General features: G+C 51.3%; 1 protein-coding gene across 3 annotated transcripts in view; it reads right to left on the bottom strand.

The window, feature by feature from the left end:
* Positions 1–20,370, bottom strand: part of KAZN (kazrin, periplakin interacting protein) — an 86,378-nt gene that overhangs the window by 6,356 nt on the left and 59,652 nt on the right. The window contains exons 1-2 of one of the 3 annotated variants that reach the window (XM_027905079.1): positions 13,352–13,375; positions 6,673–6,864 (exon numbers count right to left, since the gene is read on the bottom strand). In XM_027905079.1, coding sequence (XP_027760880.1) covers positions 6,673–6,808 — 136 coding nt within the window. In that variant the 5' untranslated portion in view covers positions 6,809–6,864; positions 13,352–13,375. Of the gene's footprint in view, positions 1–6,672; positions 6,865–11,515; positions 11,613–13,351; positions 13,376–20,370 lie in introns of those variants that run through there. The other 2 variants (XM_027905080.1, XM_027905078.1) reach the window with 2 other exon arrangements.

Raw genomic sequence — 20,370 nt, 5'->3', positions numbered from 1 at the left:
TTCGGCACCCTTGGTTTGGTGCCTCTGCCTCGTCCCAGCACAGGGGTGTTCTGCTCCCACCCTCCTCTGCCTGGGGACCCTCAGTAAGTCATCTCCACCTGTGTGCAAGCAGGGAGAGCATCGTTACCAGACATGCACTGCAGCCCCCAGGCACCCTCAGGCAGAATAACCTGGTAAGAGTGATCACCCAGCCCCGAAATGTGCTGGAATAGCCCCCAGAATTAAAGCCCCCTCACAGCTCTGTGCACCTCCTGCATCCCACCCCAGCTTGTCACAATCACCGGCTCAGAGAGGGCTTCACTCAGGTAGGAACTTATTTCTGTGCACAGGTTTTACTCTACTTATTTTACTGTTTTTTTTTACTGTAAGTGTGTGCTGAGGATAAAGAAAGTGCTCAGGATGGAACCATGAGGAAGGGAGGGGCCTTGCAGATCAGAGGATAAAAAGGTGGGGAAAACTAAATTAGACTAAATAGTGGAAGAAGTGGGAGATGCTTGGGACAATGGGGATTTTTATCTGTTAAAAACTAAGGGATGAAACTCTTCAGACAAACTGCCATTAAGCATCAGAGGTAAAACAAAACACAGAAAAACAGAAAACCAGGTAGGAAATGCCACAAAAATCCATATTGTTCCGTAACAGGGAGCTCTTGGGAGTCTTCTTCACTCACTTCAATGAACACAACTCCTCCTGGGACAACTCAGCCCCTTCCAACACCGGGACTTCTCTTACTTTTTTTCCCAGCTTAAGAAATCACTACAGAAACCCTCTAAAAACAATCACAACCACATCTAAGTCTTCGAAAGAGGCCTTTCCTGCTGCCTGTGTGTATTTAACCACAACCTTTCTCTGCCCAGTTCTTTCACTGGAACTAAAACCTTGCTGAAAAAGAAAAATTAATGATAAGTTGACTGAGCCATACTGGGGTGAGATCCAGACCCCACAGACACATATACACATATATTTAATTTCCTCAAGGATAATGAGAGGCTCTTATAAAAGTTTAAGTCACATTAGGCACTCTTTGATGCTGGAGGTGACAAAAGACTCCTAATGAATTTAATTAAATAGTGAGTCCCCCATAGCATAGAAACCTCTTTAATTACTGGCAACATTCAGGACCTTTAAAGATTTACAGAAAACACTTCATCACTCACCCATAAAACAAATAAAGATGCTCATAAGTACTATTAGGAGAAGGGTAACTTTCTCCCAAGGTTGAATATGTATCACTTTACTAATATCAACCAATATTTATGCCAATGCATCAGCACTGCAAGAAGATTATGAAGTTTGGGTATTGCAAGAGCAGATTTTTTTCTGTTAACCCAACAGGACAATTTACCATTTGTTTCAGTTCATATTTGAGAGATTTGCTAAAATTAACACACTTTTTTTTCCCCTCCCCTCTATTACTCTCCCTCCTCCAAAACCGATTAGCTCCTAAGCTTAAAGAAGATTTATCAGTCATTTGAGAACTTCATTCCAAACCAAATTAATGGGAAATTAATTGAAAAAGGCAGGAGAAAAAATAAAAAGTGAGGCAGAAGTGAGCTGTGAGCGCTGCCAGGAGCTCCTGGACCAAACCCCACTTGCTGCAGCAGTTTAATTCCTCCTCAGCAAACAAACCCAGCTAATTACTCGGTCGGGGAAAACGAGCCTTTGCAATCCACGGCGCGACGGCAGGGCCAGCCAAAGAGGAATAAAGCAGATTTTCACTGGCTATCTGGGCCATCCAAGGAGGTGAAATGGCTTTTTCCTTTAATCTGATGATCCAGGGCGAGCTTTCTATATCCCACCCCCCACCCTGAGTATCCCAACTAAGCTCTCGCCCAGCTCATCGGCGCGGGGGACTCTCCGGCCAGACCTCTGACCTGTTCATAAGACAAAGAAGCAAGAAATCCTAAACCCAGAGCGTGAGTGGAAAGTAATTCTCTTATTTGCATTATTTATTTTCCCCTCCCACCCAAAGCATGTGGCAGAAGGAGCGGGGGGGGGGGGACCCACCAGCCCCCCCCTGGACTGGGCAGCTCAGCGCCAGCCTCGGCAGCAAGGGATGGGGGAGATGGGTTGGGAGCAGCAGGGTGAACCCCCTCAGCTCTCACTGCCAGCCCCCATCCCCACCTGCACAAGTGTTATTTGAGCTTCCACCTCCTGCCACACGATCCCTCCCCTGAGCACTGGGTCCTCTGGGAGGAGGATGATGGGCACAGAGATGTAACGGGACCGGCTCCGCGCTGGGCCCTTCCTGCTGCCAAAACAATTAAAAATCCACCCACTCCACGCCTTTTATTTCCAGCTCTATGTGATGAGCCAAAACCCAGCTGCTCCACAGGAGAGGCACAGCCTTGCCTGGGGCAGCAGCAGCACGGATGGAACCACCCAGTGATGCCACCACCAACAGTTGTTACCACTACGTGGCCCCAGTCTGGCCTCACATCTAACAACTTCCAGCTGTGAACTGGCTCCTGCATCCCAAAAGCAGGCACCTCCCCTCAGGAGAGGGGCTGCTGTAATTACCACCCCTCCCCTTTGAAATCAATCATATCAAATTAAGGGAAAATAAATTACAGAATATCCTGAGTGGGAAGGGACCCGCACGGATCACTGAAGTCCAACTCCTGGCCCTGGCAGGTGGTGGAGACCACACCATCCAGATGAGCTTTTGGAGGACATAATAATTAGTTTTACTACCTTGATAACACGATATTAGATGAAAAACATAGAAACATCATCTCTGCCCAGCTTCACATTCCCGGAATGAGGCAGCAGAGCATCAGGGCACTGGCAGCAGACGCAGCCCACCTCTGACACTCCAAAGAGCAGCTTCCCATGACTCCCATTCACTTCCAAGGCCTTCTCTGGCCTCACACAATGTGAATTTTCATGCCAGGAGCAGAATCAGAGCTTCCTTTGTTGCTTACTGAATCATACCCTGAATTTTCCAAGGCAGGGAAGGGCATCCTCAGGGAGCACCGCTCAAACCTCAGCGATGCCCCGTGTAAACCCATCCTGTCCCATTAACATTTACTTAATTTCTCCTGTTTCTCCCTCCCAACCATGAAATTCAATACTGTCACCATGACTAACCCATAAAATCGGTCAGCCCTGTGCAGGGATCTCAGAGCTGTTCCTTGCTTTGTAATTAAATCGGCGCGTTCGCCTCGCGGGCGCAGCCGTCACATCGGGAAGATCTTGACGTTGCAGACGTCAACGTTACGTGGCGTCAGGCAGAGCCAGCGGTCACTCCTGGGGGTGCAGAGGCACTGTGCAGGCAGGAAATTGGAGTCCAAAGTCGAATTTCAGGAAAAAGTTAGGAGAGGCATTTTACCTTGGGGGAATTTACCTGGAAACACCCTGCTACGAGGCCAAGGGCTTTCCAAACCTGACCCCAACGGGCAACAAGGTGATCAGTGACCTCTGAAAATTTAAGGTGGGGGCCTCAAAGGTGAACAACAGGTTTTCTGTAGAGAGCTCCATGTCCCTATGATGGAAAGGGATTCCCTGGTTGGGTCCATGGCTGCAACATCCATCTGTCAGAACATCCATTCACTGGGACACCTGTCTTCCAGGTCACCCATTTTCTGGGATACCCATCCACCAGGACACTCATCTTCTGGGTCACCCATCCACCCATTTCTCTGCTACCCACCCCATCACTGCAGCAACCTGAGGGTGCTGTGAGTTTCTCCAGGAGGTTCTTCCCAACCCAAACACACCATCCTTGGGAAGGTCACAGCTCCAAGCTGCAGGTTTGGGAAGGAGGAGACCAGGCTACAACCCATTTGTGGAGCAGACACAAGGCTGGTTCACACCTTCCCGAGCAGCAGGGAAAGGCAGCCTGAGGTTTCCACCTTGGCACTCGGAAAGGAAACAGAAACCAGGTTTGCTCTCCACATGATAATCCCGCAGGCGAGGTCCAGCATATGGGATGAACCTTCCTAGAAATGGGGTTTCTGCCATTAGCCCACATGCTCCTGGATGTCACCTGGCCAAGAGGCTCCTCTTGGAGCCCCCCAGGCGCTCAGGCCCCATCCCTGCCCACAGCAGGACCAGCAGTAATAAAGCTGTCTGCAGCTTTTTTCCCCCGAGGATTCCCACATCAGAAATCCACACCACATCCATACCTCTCCAGCCAGGGCTGGGCAAATAATAATAACTGCATTGATGCTGGAAGCATGATCCAGAGTCCCAGTCCTGGCAAAGGCGGAGAGGGAGATAGGATGTGGCACTATGGAATTTTAATTGGATGTTAATTGATTTTAAAAAAAAGTGCAAGGGCTGGAATTAGCCCAGGAAAAAGTGGAATAATGATGGATACAGCACATGCTGCCAGGGATGCAGAAACTGGTCAAATTAATCCTGCAGAGCATCCTGTGCTGGGCCAGATCCCTGCTCCCTCCCTCCACGGCACGGGCTTGTTGGCACGGCACAGGGAAGATGCTGCACGGGCTGATCAGCTCTATCCCTGTGCCAAATGCTGTTGGAAAGGGCTGGGAATGCCCCTCCAAGAGGGGACCCTCCACCCAGACCATCACAACCCAAAACCCAGTGAGGCCACGCAAAATAAACGCTCCTAGAAGGTGCTGCAGCCCCCACTGGCAAACCCCACCGGCAAACCCTCCCTGCTTCCCTCCGCAGCGCGGCCTGGAGAGCCAAGATCCATCTGAACCAGCTGCGCTGCACTTCCAGGCTCCGAGCCAGCGACGATGACAGCTTTCCATATAATTTATCTGCTAATGACATTCCGCAGGACCCAACGTGGATCGCGGGACGCTGAAGGCGCAGGGACGGCGTGGCCAACGCTGCTGGGCACAGGGCTGTGCAGGGATGCAGGCAGGAAGGGAGGCAGGCTGTGAGGAGGAAGCTGCTCCTGGGAGATGCTTTCTGCCTGCAGAACACGACTGTCACAGATCCCTGAACTACAGGACAGCACGGCCAAGTCTCCCAGCGCTCCTGGCTCTGCCTTATCCCGCAGTTCCTTATAACACAGAGCCACCCCTTCCCCAGCGTGTCCATCAGCAGATGCATTTCTCCTGGCAGGACCAGTCACCAGGCGCCGGTTTTTCCTCCCCTTTTGGCTACGTTTCTCTACGGACAATTTTTCATGGAAAGGAAAAAAGGACTTTTTTTTCCCCTCCAGCTGCTGATCCCGTTTTCACTTTATCCGTCTCGGTCGCCGTGCCAAGCCTGCTTTGCTGCCCAGATCCAGCCCAGCCAGCTTTTCCAAATGACTCAAAAGCTTCCCAATATTGCAGAGGAGGGAAGAAGCATCGATTGAAAAAGGCTTCAAATTATGTGCCTTTCCAAGTGCCAACTTACATTCCCTCTCCCTAGCCACCACACCTGCAGAGAAGTCCTGGAAAACCAACCCCAGGGGCTCCAACAGTGGCAAAGAAAAGCCCAATAAAAACCCCAACATTATATTATTTAAATATTTAAATAATCACGATTTCCAAGCCAAATTAACTTTTTCTCCTCCACAGAAGCTCGTGTGACCTCACCGCAGCTTCTTAGATGACTTCTTGCTCTTTTTTCTTTTTGCACATGTATAACAACAGCTCTGCTTTTCTGCATTTTGCATTAATCAGCAGTTCCCCTTCCACACACACAGAGCAAATACTCCCTAATTAAGGTTTTTCTCCTCCAATTACAGTTCTATAAACCCAGAGCATTTCCTGCTGCCGGAGGCTGCACCGGTGGCGTCGGGGGAGGCAGGATTTTGAAGGCATTTTGGCTGCTACCGATACATGGGGGATGCTTTTGTAAATCAGACACAGTGATCACATAAAATTTCCTGAACTCCCTTCCCCAAACACTGACTCAGCCCAATCCCCTGCCCCTCTGAGCGTCCCGGCATCCCGGACAGGGGGAGACGTGGTGGCCCCCTGAGCTCCCCACGTGCCGCTCAGCCTCTGAGCCTGAAAACTTCTGACAGCTTCTCCTCATAATCCGCAAACATGAGCTGACAAGTGCAAGTTATACTCGGTATGCTGGGGATTTGAGATGATATTTAGAGCCGCGGCGCTGCCAGGGTTTGACGTGTGAGAGCTTTCCCCGCTCAGGATCATCCCCCGGCTCCAGCTAACAAACCGTCCTGCACGGATTTATTGCCGGCTCGTTTTTTGGGGCGGAAAAGCTGCAATGTTGCGTTTTGCCCCGCACAGCCCGGTCCTGGGGGCTTGCTGTGCTGGTGAGGGAGGGAGAGCATGGCCCTGGCTGCAACAAACAAGGCATGGAGGAAGGAGGAGACCCTGCACATCACCTGGAGGGAACTCCAAGAGGGATAAGGAAAACTGCAGTCACCAGGAAACTCGCTGCTTCCCTCCTAACAAGTCTGAGGGGCTCAAATCCAACCCACCCCCAACCTCCAGCTGCATTTCAGCTGCTGCCTTGGCTCTACTCTACAGCTGTGGAGGAATTCCTTTGCAATGCTGCAAACAGCCCCCACACCCCATTTCCCAGCCCATCACTGCACCCCAGCCCCCTCTTGGGGAGGGGAAGGGGCAGCAGATCAGGGGGGTCCCAGTGAGACCACGTGCACATGGTGAGGGCCCTCTGCACAGCCTAAATGAAAAGGATGGCTTTCCCATCCCTCACAAATCAACTCTTTGGAAGTTCCGGGTGCTGGGGAGGGGCGCAGGAGAAGAAGGAGGCGCGGCTGAGCCTTACCCTGCAGAGCCTCCTTGGCACGTGCCAGCTCCTGCTCCTTCTGTGCCAGCTGCACCTTCAGCTCGGTGGCCGAGAGCACCTCCGGGGACTTGCTGCCGTGTGTCTCCTCCAGGTCCTTGGTCAGCATTTCCTTCATTTGCCGGAGCAGGTGGACCTCCTCCTGCAGCTGGGCCACCTCCTCCCGCAGCAGCGCTGGAGGAAGAGGAGACACAATGCGAGGAAGTGAGTGACGGCTCCCGGCACGGCCCCCCGCCCCCGCTGGGAAACTCCAAACCCAGGGAAACGCTGCTGGGGTGACCCCTCCCCACCGGCAAAAACTGCTCTGCACAGAGTCCAAACCCTGCCCTGTTCTGGGAACAGAGAAAGGAGGGCGAGGGACGACACGGGGAAGGCGCCGGGAGAGGGACGGGGAAGTCTCCACTGGGTGCTGCTTTTGCGTTAAAAAATTAAAAATAAATGTTAATGCGAGAATAATAAACAAAGGAGTGCTTTCCCATACAAGCCACTCGCTGGCAGGGTGCTCACACGGCCAGGATCCAGCAGAGCCTCCCGAGCTCCAGTAAGTCCCACACACCTCAGGTCTGCCTGCAGCCACCCACGTGCTCAGAGCACACTCCACAAAACCCAACAAACCCATTACGAGACAGGAAAAGGGAAGAAGACACTTCCACCTGCAGACCTGAACCCTGAATTTTGCAGATTTACTTCCAGTGATTGCTCACTCTGAGCAGCTGCAGTGCAGGAGCATCCCAGCAGAGCCCAGCCTGGATCCCCTCCACAACAGGCGCTGGGGGAAAGCTCCAGACACCTCTTTTCCTACAGCCACATCCACTGTTTAATGTAATAATAATAATAATAATGCCATTTCTACACTGTACCCATTGCCCTCATCCTGCCAAACACTTTGGGGCTGTGTGTGCACCACTGCAGTTCTCCAGCTGAGTTTGGTTTGCTTTCCTTCCCCTTTAAAAACAGGCAGAGAAAAGCCCTTATCCCAAAGTAGCTTTTTGATTTCACAAAATCATTGAACGGTTTGGCTTGGAAGGGACCTTAAAAACCTTTAAGACAATCATGTCCAACCCTCCTGCCATGGGCAAGGACATCTTCCACTAGACCAGGTTGCTCCAAGCACTATCCAACCTGTCCTTGGACACCTCCAGGGACGGGACATCCACATCCTCTCAGGTCTGCATCCCGCCCACCCAGTCCGCAGTTACCAGAAAAACGAAATAAAAGTTAAAACCAACACCCCCTCTCCAAGCTACCGCAACTGGGTCCTCTCCCCAGCGTCCCTCTGTAGCAGCCAGCCCGGGGGACACCAACTGGGCATGGAATATTGGGGTTTTCCCCCCTGTTTTCGCTCGGGTCCCTCCACACGTGCGCTGCCCGCTTCCTTTCCGGCACCGAGGCCGGGAGGTGACGCCGGAGGCAGGACAGGGAGAGGCGGCTCCTCCCCGGCAGCTGCGCCAGGAAGGCATAAAATCTGGTTCACATACTTGAAATGCTTCCCGAATGAAAACTGGCAAGGCCCCATTCTGTAAATTATTCAGCAATAAAGTCACTAACGAGGAACAGTCGAGCCCCGGGCCGGGGGGTTTGGTGCAGCCCAAAGTGCTTTCTTGAAATCCGTGCAAAACAGCAAGAACAAGAGGCGGCCAAGGCCAACAGGATCTTTCCCAGGGATGGCAGAAACGTCCCCTCCAGCCTCTGGGAACCCGGAGAGGATGTGAAGGGCTTGTAAACTGTGGAATATTGACTGTGTAAAACACACCCCGTGCCTTCCCCGGCCACAGAAAGTCCCACAAAACATCCCTGGCTGCAACAAATTGCTCATTTTTTTTCCCCCACTGGTAACTCATTTTCACCTTTCCTTACATGTCACTTCTCCCAAGAGACACAGAGGGGTATTCCCAGGAAAAAATCAACCAGCAGAGGAGGATGGGGCAGGGCAGCTTGCACCAATCTCAACGAATTCCTGGAAACTGCAGCATTTTGGTGGGAACCAAGAAAATCCCCACGTGGCAGGGACCCCTCAGGGGAAGGAAGAGTGGAAACAAGACCAAGAACAGGCAGTCCAGGGGGGAATTCTGCAGCAGAGAATCCCAGAGGGGTCCTTGGGCCCCAGAACTCCTTGCTATGACACACTCTACAGTGCAGTCCCCCAAAACTGCACCATTCCTCTCTGGTCCCAGTTAGAAAACAGTGAAGAAACCCCAAAGCATCCATCCTCCAAAGCAGGCAACAAGGGAATTTCATCCCCAACTTAGTGCTCAGCTCCCAATCCCAGTAGAAACTGCTGAAGAATTAAAATCCAAGATCTATGGGAAGTTGTAGATGCAATCTTGAGAGGAGCATGAGGCACCACACTCCCCATGCCACCAGCTGCAAGCCAGAGTCTAAGGAGGACTTGAATTATTGAACCTGAGATCACCCATATATCCAAAATTCTTACTCTTTTATAGATATAATTTGAGATATACATATCTGTACAAAAATGGATAATGCTTTGCATTATATAGTTATATTTGCTATCTATCTGTATTATATATAAGGCAAAGCCAAATCAGTTTTGAATACACATATATATCTTTCTATGTATATAAAATTGGAAACTACAATCCACGTAGCCAAAGTTTGAAAGGAAAGTTCCTCTTCCTAACTCCCTCCCAGGGCCGCTACCAATGTCATAGAATCTCAGAATGGTTTGGGTTGGAAGGGACCTTAAACCTCATCCAGTTCCACCCCCTGTCATGGGCAGGGACACTTCCCAGTAGATCAGGTTGCTCCCCAAGCCCCATCCTACCAGGCCTTGGACACCTCCAGGGATGGGGCAGCCACAGCTTCTCTTTAAAATCAAAACTCAACTCATCTCTAGGTCTTGAATCCTTATTTTCTTCTAATAATGTTCTTTATGACATTTCTGTTTCCTATCCCAAGACAGAGGTGTATGTAGAGGTATATTTATCCTGCTGACATCCTGGATAAAATCACCCCCCTCGACTCATGGCCCAGCAAAGCAAAAACCATCTCACTGGTAAACTCATGAAAGCAGCACAAAATGCAGCTTTCACCTGAGACAGTAATTCACCAACAGGAGCCTTGTCGTTTGCACTGCATCCATCTCTAACACATCCCCTCCGTGTGCAGCAATCGTGTCAGCTGAGTTACACAGAGAAAAAAAAAAAAGCTTTTAAATGGATGTCTTTAAAGTGATGCCTGTTCCAAGGCCAGTAAAAAGCTTTGCTGCTGCACAGAGAGTGGATCTGCTGCCCAGAGGAGGCCAAGACGGGATCTGCAGGGGCAGGAGTGGAAACTTCGGCCCCAAATGCTGTCTGGAGGTGTTCACCACAACTACAAAAACTCCAAAAAAATCTGATTTGCGTTGTCTGTTAACACCTATCAGTGGTTGAAGCAAAAAGGATGCAGAATCCAGCAGTGTCATGGAAGTTTAATGCTATCAAGTGAAATATAATTAACAGCCAATTATTTCGGTGGGAATGGTAGTTTTCATAAATTAGTCTGGGAAATGTTTAAATTGCATTAATTTCATTGCTGCCTGCTTGCAGCAGATTTGGAAGGGGTTGGAACGACTGATGGGGCTTGTCCACGTGAGGCAATGCCTCCTTCTCCCCTGGGTGGTCAGGAATTACAGTAGGCACCCAATTCCCCCCAAGAAAAGGTTAAGAAGAGAAGGGGATAAGCACAAGGGCCGGAAATGTGTCCATCACCACTTCAGTGCAGTCCTGCTGCTGTGCAACCCCTGTAACATCTCCTGCATCACAGAGGTGCCCTACGACTTCAGAGGAGCTGTTGGCCACCAGTGCTCCCTTCTGGAGGGGCACCAGGGCGCTCAGCAGAGCTTCTTGGGCTAAAAACGTGGATTTTGGCTCCACGCATCTGTCTTTTCCTTTTAAAGAAGCTTTAAATACCACCCCCTGCTGCTGCCGCGATGCTGCAAGAGAGCGAGCTGTCACACCTGGACACGGGTACTGACACTCCTTAACAATTCTGGGTTAAAGCTTCCCACCCAGTGAGAGCAAATCCTTGCAAACACCATTTCGGAGCACTTCCTGTTAGACACCAGCTCGGCCTTGGTGCTTCCACATGGTCACAGCTCGGGGACAGGACCCCCATACACGAGCCCGGACCACGCACCATCAACTGGTGCTCGCACCGATGGGACAGGACACGCAGAGACCACCCGCTTGCCAAGTCACCCCCGGTTTCCTGGCACTCCCCACCTCCAAAAATCATGATTATTTCCACTACACAGACTCCTTCTCTCTCATCTGCCCTGGCCACATGCCGGTGGGATGTAATAAAACCCGATATAAACCCCCTGTGCCGGCAGGAAGGGGGTGTAGGGGGTGGGAGGGAACAGCGAGGTTTGGGGGGCGCAGGGGTTCGGGGCCAGGCTGGGGGTTGTGAAAGGCTTCCAGAAGCACACACCATACAAAACCACCGGCTGGTGGGCTAAGACCCCCGCAAGCAGCCCCCGCAGCCGGCGGGGAACCCTCCGCCAGCTCCCGGCTCGCTCCAACTTCTCCGCCACACAAAATGGACAACGGGGCACCGGGACCCGCCCCCCTCACCCCGACCCTCCCCACGGCCACAGGGGGCACGAAGCCCCTCGCCCCTACCCCTGGCTCGCCACGGGGCGTGGGGACAGCACGGCCACCCCCCCCCCACGCCACCTCCCCGCGGCCCCCGGGGCAGCTCCCGGGCGTTGTTTTTGTTTCTCCCAGGAGGAAGCGAGCTCCGAGCACAAAAGCGAGCGAGGAGGGGGGAAGCCGTGCACGCCGGGCTGCGTCCTCCCCCCCACCCCGGGGGAGACCCCCGTTACCTGCGTGGGCTAAGCAGGGGCACAGCACCCTGCCCCGAGCATCGTCGCCGGCCGCCCCTCGCCGCCCGCGGGGACAATGGGCCGGGCGCGGAGCGGAGCCCTGCTCGCAGCGGCAGCTCCCGGGCTTGTTCTCCTCCTGCTCCGACTTCATGGCGGGGCTCCCCGGGCTCGGGGGGTCCCCCCCGGGACGGGGGTCCCCCGCGTGGGGTGGGTCCTTGCCCGGCGCGGCGCGGAAGTGCAGCCGGGCGCTACCTGCGCCGGGAATTTGACCCTTCGCCGGGCCGCTCTTCCAAGGGCTTGATGTCACGGCACGGAGGAGTGGCTTTGCCCCCGCACGGCCCAAGGTGTGCGGGACGGGGGCCCTGCAGCAGCAGCAGCAGCAGCAGCAGCCGCCGCCGAGCTCCGCGCGGCGCAGGAACCCGCGGCCGGCCGGCGGCGGAAATGATTCCCGGCTGGAATCATCATCCATCGCTCCCGCCGCTGCCACCCACCGAGCGGAGCGCCCGCCGCGTCCCAGCGGCACCGTGGCGACCGCTGGGTCGCGATACTCCGCCAGCGCCGGCAGCGCGATAGGGGGGAAACTGAGGCAGGAGAGGGGGGAACACTCCCCAGTACCTACGAACAGCCCGGGCCGGCTCGCCCTTGCAAGGCAAATACAGGCAGTGCTCTTGCTCAGAATGCAGTTGTTATTAATGTTATTGTATCCCAGGTGGGACGGGGGACGCAGAAAATCCCGTCGAGAAAGCAGTGACCGCCTGCTTTTTATAATAAAAATACACCACGACAGCCAAACTCTGTGAAACCCAGCAGACTCGTGTGGCTTCGTCAGAGAATCATTTAGGTTGGAAAAGACTTTCAAAGATCGAGTCCAATACCACTGAATACCACCATGCCAACTAAACCATATCCCAAAGTGCCACGTCCCCTCGCTTTTTGAACACTTCCCGGGATGATGACTCCACCACTTCCCCGGCGAGACTCTTCCAGTGCTTAACCACTCCTTCAGTGAAGAAACTTCTCCTAACGTAAGTATTTTTGCTCTCTGCAGTCCATGATGCACTGTTACCTGTCTGGGCTGCCCGTTTCCAAGCCCTCCACATCAGACCCACTTTTTAAAAGTTATTCACACCAAAGATATTAAGGACTGGGCAGAAGCACTTTGGGATTATGAATTTGTGCCTGTCTCTTTGCTGTTATTCTCTCTAGATGAACACTGCTTAGACAGCCAGTGGCCCAGGGATGCTTTACAGGCAGGCCCAGCACGCTGCTGGCACACACCTCTCCCTCTGCCCAGGAGGGTAACACTTACACAAAGATCAGAAAACACAATCCAAGGCAAAAAAAAAAAAAAAAATCAGCAACGTTCCTTCTTACAACAGCGCGTGGCATGCAAAGCCTCCGCCAGCCACCCTGAACGCAGCTCCCCCGCCCTGCAGCAGCAGCATCTCAGGCATGGGGAAACTGAGGCACGCCCCACATCCATGGGCTTTGACGATTTTGGGAAGTGGGTGACACTATAGCCACGGGAGGAGTGAGCTGCCCCAGCTGGGAAGGGATGCAGCCACAGCCACCTCGTACACCCAGGTCAGTAAACCAGGTCGTCACCCACCCCGTGACCCTCTGGGCCCCACGCTGTGGGGCCCAGAGGTTCACGGGGTGGGTGACAACCTGGCACTGCCCCCTCCCTATCCTGCTGCTTCCTCACCAGCAGCTTTGGAAGGGGAAGGGAGTTGTGCAACAATCCCCGGTTCTCACCGCAGCGGGCTGGCAGTGCCAAGCAACCCAGGGCACGGCACGGCACTGCCCCCATCGCCCCAGCCCCCCACCGTCGCCCACCTCGGCTCCTGGAACCCCAGGAAAGCTCTGCGTCACCTCCCATCGCTCCCTGCTTGCACAACTCCGCTCCCCGGGGGGATCAAGTCGGAGCGAGCCCGTTTGCCGACTCAGCTCGGGATGCAGCCGGGAACGCTGCCACGGCCGGAGCCGCCCCACGGGAGCGAGGAATCACCGCCGGCTTTGGGGAGCGCCCGCGGGGGGGTTTGATCCTGCTCCGCACCGCAATCCCAGCGCAAAGGCACCCGCGTGCCTTGGCACGGGAAGGTGCTGAGTCGCGATGCCCCGAACCAAAAAGCAGAGGGAGGAGGTTTCTCCACGTCACGGGCATTGCACAAGGAAGGCCCAAGCTCCCCAGGAGCAGCTCTCCTCGGAGCCTCCTCCCTGGCACAGGAGCCTGGTGAGCAAGTGGGAAAGCCGGGTTGGGCTCTAGCCCTGACTCTTCTGCTGACTAAGGGTGGCCCAGCAGCGTTTATCCACACCCACAGCACCCGTCCTGCAGCCAGACAGTGCAGCACTGCTGCTCTTTGACCCACCAATGCCACCCACAGGGACTCCCCTGCCTCTTCCTATGGGATTAACAATCTCTTTGGAAGGCACTCAGAAAAAGGTTGGGGTCTGGGTCTCCTCTCCTTGCTCTGGATCAAGCAATAACTGTATCTGGTGGTGGTCACCAGCCCTTATCCAGGAGGAAGGCATGGCTGGGGAGGTATTTCTGTCCCTGGAGTCACTTCCTGTGACATCCATCCTTGCTGCCAACAGCACTGGGAAAGGGACAGGTGCCAGTGTCAGTGCAGGTGATCTTCAGGCTGATTCAAATTGTTCAGCCACGACTGGAGGCCAAACCTGTATCACGTGTCCCATCTCCAGCTTCCCAGGCCTGGAGGTCCCACCGGGGTTATGGCTCTGAAGCAAGTCAGCTACAGGTGGTCACAGCCAAAAAATGTCTCAACTCCTTCAAGATCAGGCTGAAAATCCCAACCATCATCCCCCAAGGGCCAGGCCCACCAGAGATTGGTACAAGAGAGTCAAGTTGGGGCCAAAAAGTTGCCAAGCCCTGGCACAGGCTGCCCAGGGCACTGTTCCTGGAGGGATTTAACAGACTTGTAGACGTGAGGCTTGGGGACATGGTTTAGTGGTGGCCTTGGCAGTGCTGGGGGAATGGTTGGACTCGATGAGCTTAGAGGGCTTTTCCAACCTGAATGATTCTGTGACTCCATGAAAAATCACTTCAGCACCGCGACTCCAAAGGGAACCGTTCTCTCTGCAACACATAAAGAGTAGTTGGTGGCTGACTAAATGCAGTTTGAGCATATGGATGAGCTGTACATCACTGCCCTGGAGGCACCAACACCAGCAGCGAGAGGTGAATAACCTCAGCCCTGCCAGAAGAATCCCTGCAGAAGGTCAGGGATGCATCCATGTACCTTCAGATTGGAGCCACATCTGACCTGGAGAACAAGCTGTCCATAAAACCCACCAAAAACGTAAAAATCTGGAGACCTCACATGAAAGCTGCAGCAAAATGCCACCTAATTCCAGGAAAACTTACTAACACCTCTCCCCCACGTCCATGGAAACCCCCATCTCCATCCCCATCCCTCGCAAAACAAAGACAACGGAGCGAGGAGATGTTTCGAAACAGAGCTGATTTCTTTTTTCCCCCTGCTTTCCCTCTCAAGGAAAACTCCTCTCAAAAAATGACAGATTTTTATCAAACACTTCACTCATGACAAATTGGCATTGTCACCGAGGAGAGCGCTCGGCTGGGAATTTCGGAGGCGCTTCGGGAACCTCCATCTGCTTTTGCCGAGTTAAAATCCGACGGTGGCGAGGTTGGAGAACGTAACGTGTGAGGCAAGGATTAATTAACATCGATCTGGCTCCAAAACCAGAGGCGGTGAGAGTAATTTTCATTCAGGAACTTGGCACCGTTTAGCACCTCCTCCTCCTCCTCCTCCAGCGCTGCCGGAGTATTTTAAGCTCCTGAAAATCGCACGTGCGTTGCCCAGAGTTTTTGTAGTGATTAATTAAAACCTCGACAGAGAGAAAAAAACAAACAAATAAACAAATTTTTTATTATGTCCCTACCCAGGCCATACCCAGCAACTTTCCCCTTCTTTAAAATAGCACTGCAGAAGCTGTTTACTATGTATAAAGAGTCAAAAAAAAAGAAAAAAAGGGCAAACATCACCACGCTGGTTCCAATCTCACTTGGTACAACTTCCTGAGCTCATCACAGTTATTTCTATTGTGCTTTTAATTTTATCATGACAATTACAGTTATCATCACAGACATTTTATGCCTAACTTCTGGGTTCTGTACAATATCTTCATTCAAATGCTAAAAGGCTGTAATGAGACTGAGATAATGGCCCACAAATATAAATGATACAGATCAGAATAGAGGGAATTTGGTTAAAAAGGAAAACAAATAGAAATTATCCATCCTAATTAGCATTCAAAGACAGTAACTGGGGGCGGGGAAATGATGTTTTATGGAGAGGGTTGTTCCACCTGGTACCTGAACACAACCTGCTGTGCTACTGTCACATCTGGATCCAGTGGCAAATGTCACTGATCCTTTCCCACCCTTCCCAGCTTTGTCAGCACTAACAAGGTGAGGGATGGCACCGCCAGCAGGACATCTGTGGCCGTGGAGGGGACAGGGTGGGCATCGATCAGCAAAACGTGAGTTCTCCGAGAGCTCTGAACCGCCGAGCCCCACCAGAATCAATATTTTCCTTTTTAAACCAACGCTGGGGGGAAAAGCACATCTCATATGGATTCAGTGTTATTCTGGGTTTTACATTATTCATTGAACCTCATCCCATGTCATGCTGCAGTGAATATATTACCATATATGATGACAAAAAATTACACGGCTCCTGCAAACACACGATAAAGCACCAGGCCGGGCTGCTAAAGGAGCTGCTTGCTCTGCAGTGGCTCATTAGCAACCTGTAATTAAGTTGCTATACATTGAGGTTGTGCCTGTGCCACCAGCCACTTCGCGGGGAGAGAGGAGAAAAATAATAACAGTAATAATTATAAAGCAAAATAATAATAAATCAGGCAGCGACACACCCCAGAGCTGCGTGGTGGGTCTCAAACTTCGGGAAAAACGTTTCCCCGTTGAAGCCTTATCATCTCACCCACAGCACACCCAGGAACGTCACTGCAAGGCCACCCAGGGCCACCGTGTCCCCCAGAGCCACCCAGCACAGCCCACCCCAGCAGGGACCACGGGGGCACCGGCAGGGAAAGGAGCTGCATGCAGAGAAATAACAGGGAAAATTAACTGGAAAAGTTAATGATTTATCCCCACACATAAATGTGCTGCTATTTCTAAAAACGGCTTTTCACCCTCAATGCCACGTGGGATTCGGATGGGGCTGGAGGTGGGCAGCCCCACTCTGAGTCTGGCTACTATCTTTATTACCAGATGCTGCTGCCTTTTTTAAATTATTTTTTTAGCAGCTGCCCTTTAGCTTCCAGAAAGTTTCAAATAAGCAATTTTAATGATCTATTTTCATTAAGCATTCCATCCATATATATATATATTAGGGAATTCAGTATAGAAAACAGCTTTTAATGATACCTGCACAACCTGCCATGCTCATCAAGGTGACCAAAACTTACCCAAACCCCATTTCTTTACACCCAAAACCTGTCGCTCACCGGGTGAGAGATTTGCTCACGTGCACAGACTCCCAGTGATGCTACAGCACAAATTTTGGTGGCTTGCAGGAATTGCAAGGGGGGGAAAAAAAAAAAAAAAGTGGGAATAAAGCCTGGCTGGGATGGCTGGGCTTTGCAAGGCAGGTTAGGGAAAGCCTGGGGGAGCTGCAGGGATCAGTGACCCCATGAGCCCGGACACATCCCGTTCCCCTCCCATCCACTGTGCGTATCAACAGAATATTTATAAATCAATTGAAAGCAATTAATCAGCTGGAGGAAGATAAGGGATAATGAAGAAAAGAGATTAGCTGGCGATGCACAAACAGGGCTCCTCCGGGGAGGAACCGCTGTGGTTGGAAGCCTCCTCTGCAAAGGCTATTAGCTCCACTTAAAAAAGAAATTTAAAAGAGCCAACCTGAATAATTAAAAGGAAGAGTTAATGGTTCGTGCTAACAGCTTCTAAAAAACCTGCAGCAGCCGTGGTTGGTAAGCAGAGGGGTCTGCAGATAAACCACTGCTCCACGCCGGGGAAGGGATGCTCGGCATTCCTGCATCCCTGGATCCCCCTGGTGTGATGGAGCCAGGAAGGCTCACGTGGACACTGGGAGCTGCACCACCCTGCTGGGCTCACTTGAGTGACCAACCCCTTCGAGCTGAGTTATAAAGAATAACAGAGAAACGACTCCAGGACTTGAGGGGAAGCCTCTAGGGATGTGAGTCCTCACATTACCCACTGGACGTATCCTGTGGTAGCATTCCAATCACCAACCCGCTCCTTGTTGGCTAAGCCAGGGCTAAATATACAGCTGGGTTGATCCCCAACCAAAAAAACTAACCTCTGGGCAGAGCACTCAACATTTCTGCCACTTTCTGTATGTTTTCCTACTGATTTTTCCACCCTAATCCTTCCACACTAAACTCTGGAAAGGGGAGGCTCCGGGCAGGACCAGGAGCACTTTCCTTGTCCATATTGTTGCCATTAATTATTTATTTCACACCTCAGAAGATGCCAACACCAGGGCTGGGCTCGTTACAGTCCACAGGACCAGATCCACCATGATGGTGCCACCAAGAACTGGGAGCTTTTGGCTAAAAGAACATCCCAAAGCTGCCACTTTGCTTTTGAGGAGCACCCAAAAATGCCCCATCCCACAGCTCAGACCTGCATACCACGGGAGAATTTCCAGGGGTGCCTACAAGGAATTTTGGGGGAAATTTTCAGCCTCCTCCAGTGCTGTGAGATCCCACCTGAGAGCTGGCACCCAGCTAGCAGCTTAATCAGCAAGAACCACCAATTCAGAGGCTAAAGACTGAATTTCAGTGCAATACTTGCCTTTTTCAAGTAATACTCAATAAAATTGTCAGGCCAGGGCTGGAGCTCACGGGGTTTTTTTTTTGTCAGCATCTCCCCACCTTCCTTGCCAACTTGCAAGGCAGCAGTTTAACCTTCAAGGTAAAACTCAAATTCATTTAGTAACAGCCCTTATCTACAGGCTGGGGGCAGAATAATTCCATGGAGAACAATATAGAGTAGATAAAAATAACTGCACTGCAGCATGGCCACAGTCAGCATGGAGCAGGGCAGCAGGAGCAGCTTCCTCCCTGCCCAGAGATTTAATGGCAAGTGATGGGCTGAGAGCAGGAAAACTCAGCCAATTCTGATGTTTAGGGGGCTAATGTTGATTTAAAAGGATAACTCTTGCCATGAGAAGGAATTCTGGCTCTGATGGGATATCCTTGATAATCCTGGGATCATCCAGGGCTGAACAAGGGAAGGGAGGTGGGACAGGAGTAAAGAGGAGAAGAAGGGAGAGATTATTGGAGCAAGATGTGCAGCAACAGCAGCTGCCAGTTTTCATCACTTCATCACAAATCTCATAGTAATGATTGAATTTGGATTATTCTTTTCTTCCTTCCTCTCCCAAACTTCATTGTTTTAAATCAGACTCATGAAAAAATCTCAGCTTATAAATAAATTTTCGTGACCAGTAAAGAAAAGACTCCTGCATTTCCCCCCGTGTGCTGCATAGACTCAGCAAGCAAAGAAAGCAACAGGAACCCTTATCCCTTCCACATCTACTTTATAACCCAAACCAGGATTTTCGAATAGCCAGAGCTAGAAAATGAAAATCAGGAATACATGATCCTAGGAGACAGGTACCCAAGAAGCAATTGTATTAACTCAAAGCTAAATATGATCAAGAGCAGTAATTCCAGGATGGGTTTTCAACATGGTACTTGAGGAAGACAAAAAAAAGATGATGTTTCCCTCTATTTATTCACATAAAGGTTTCAAAGTCATCCACCTTTTCTGCACTGCCCTCACAGGACCTCTCCCGAGCTGTGCCCAGCACTGGGCATTTTCCCAGAAAAAAAAGTACTGTTGTACTGAAAAAACGAGGCCAATAATAACAAAAACATACCCAAAGCAAGGGGGGAGGGAGTTGGAGGAGATAAAAAAAGCCACTGGGCAAACACAACTCCTCAAACTTGGTGCAAGCACCAGCATGGGGGACCAGGATGTGAGGGAAGGGGCACCCAAAGGACTCCAGGATTAGGTTTAAAACTGGGAAAATTAAAGAAATAACTGGTCATTCACAGCCCAGACACCCACTACACACACTGCTGAGCACACCCAAAAGATTTCAAAGACCACAAATTCTTCCAAGTTATTTTCTTCCTTAGTAAAACAGGGAGGTTTTTTTAATAATTCAGCTGTTCTGTGCTGGGACAGGACAGTGGCCAAGTCCCCTCTCCCAGGGCTGCCTGCAAGCCCAAAAGGAAAAATATCTATAACTCAGGCAGGGGTGAAAGGGTCTCCATCCAACAGCTCGACATTTCTAAATAGAAAAGATGCAGTGATGCTTCAAATAATTCAGATGCATCAGAAGAGGCACAACGAGGCCCCAAGTTGAGCCACGTTTGGAAACTGCTCCTTTCACCAATTTCCCCCCAGCTACGCCACAAAAATGATGGAAAAAAAAATCCCTTTATTTTTTTAAGCAAGATTCACCCTCGCACCACAGTCCCCACAGGAGTACAAATATTTGATGCAATCGGAAAGAAAACAAAACCGTCCCGAAATGACAACTGAGAGGGAAACAATCTGGGCAGTTTTAACCTTCAAAATCTGTCTCTTAATTCTGGTTGTGATTTCTGCAGGCGAGGGAGGAGAAAAAAAAAAAAAAAACCACAGCCCGAGTGGTTCCTGCTTCTGCCTCACAAAGGCAACTTTAAATGGGATTTTAAAAAGAACACGACTAGGCTGGAGTTAATGCTATTAAAATTCAAAGTGCAAAGACAACCGATAATCCTGGTCGCTTCCTGGGACAAGAATCCGA

This window comes from Empidonax traillii, unplaced genomic scaffold (assembly GCF_003031625.1).
Source record: "Empidonax traillii isolate 1590-97213 ecotype Southwest subspecies unplaced genomic scaffold, ASM303162v1 scaffold1117:size266551, whole genome shotgun sequence".
In the NCBI taxonomy this organism is placed as follows: domain Eukaryota; kingdom Metazoa; phylum Chordata; class Aves; order Passeriformes; family Tyrannidae; genus Empidonax; species Empidonax traillii.
This window is presented reverse-complemented; position numbering and strand designations above follow the sequence as displayed.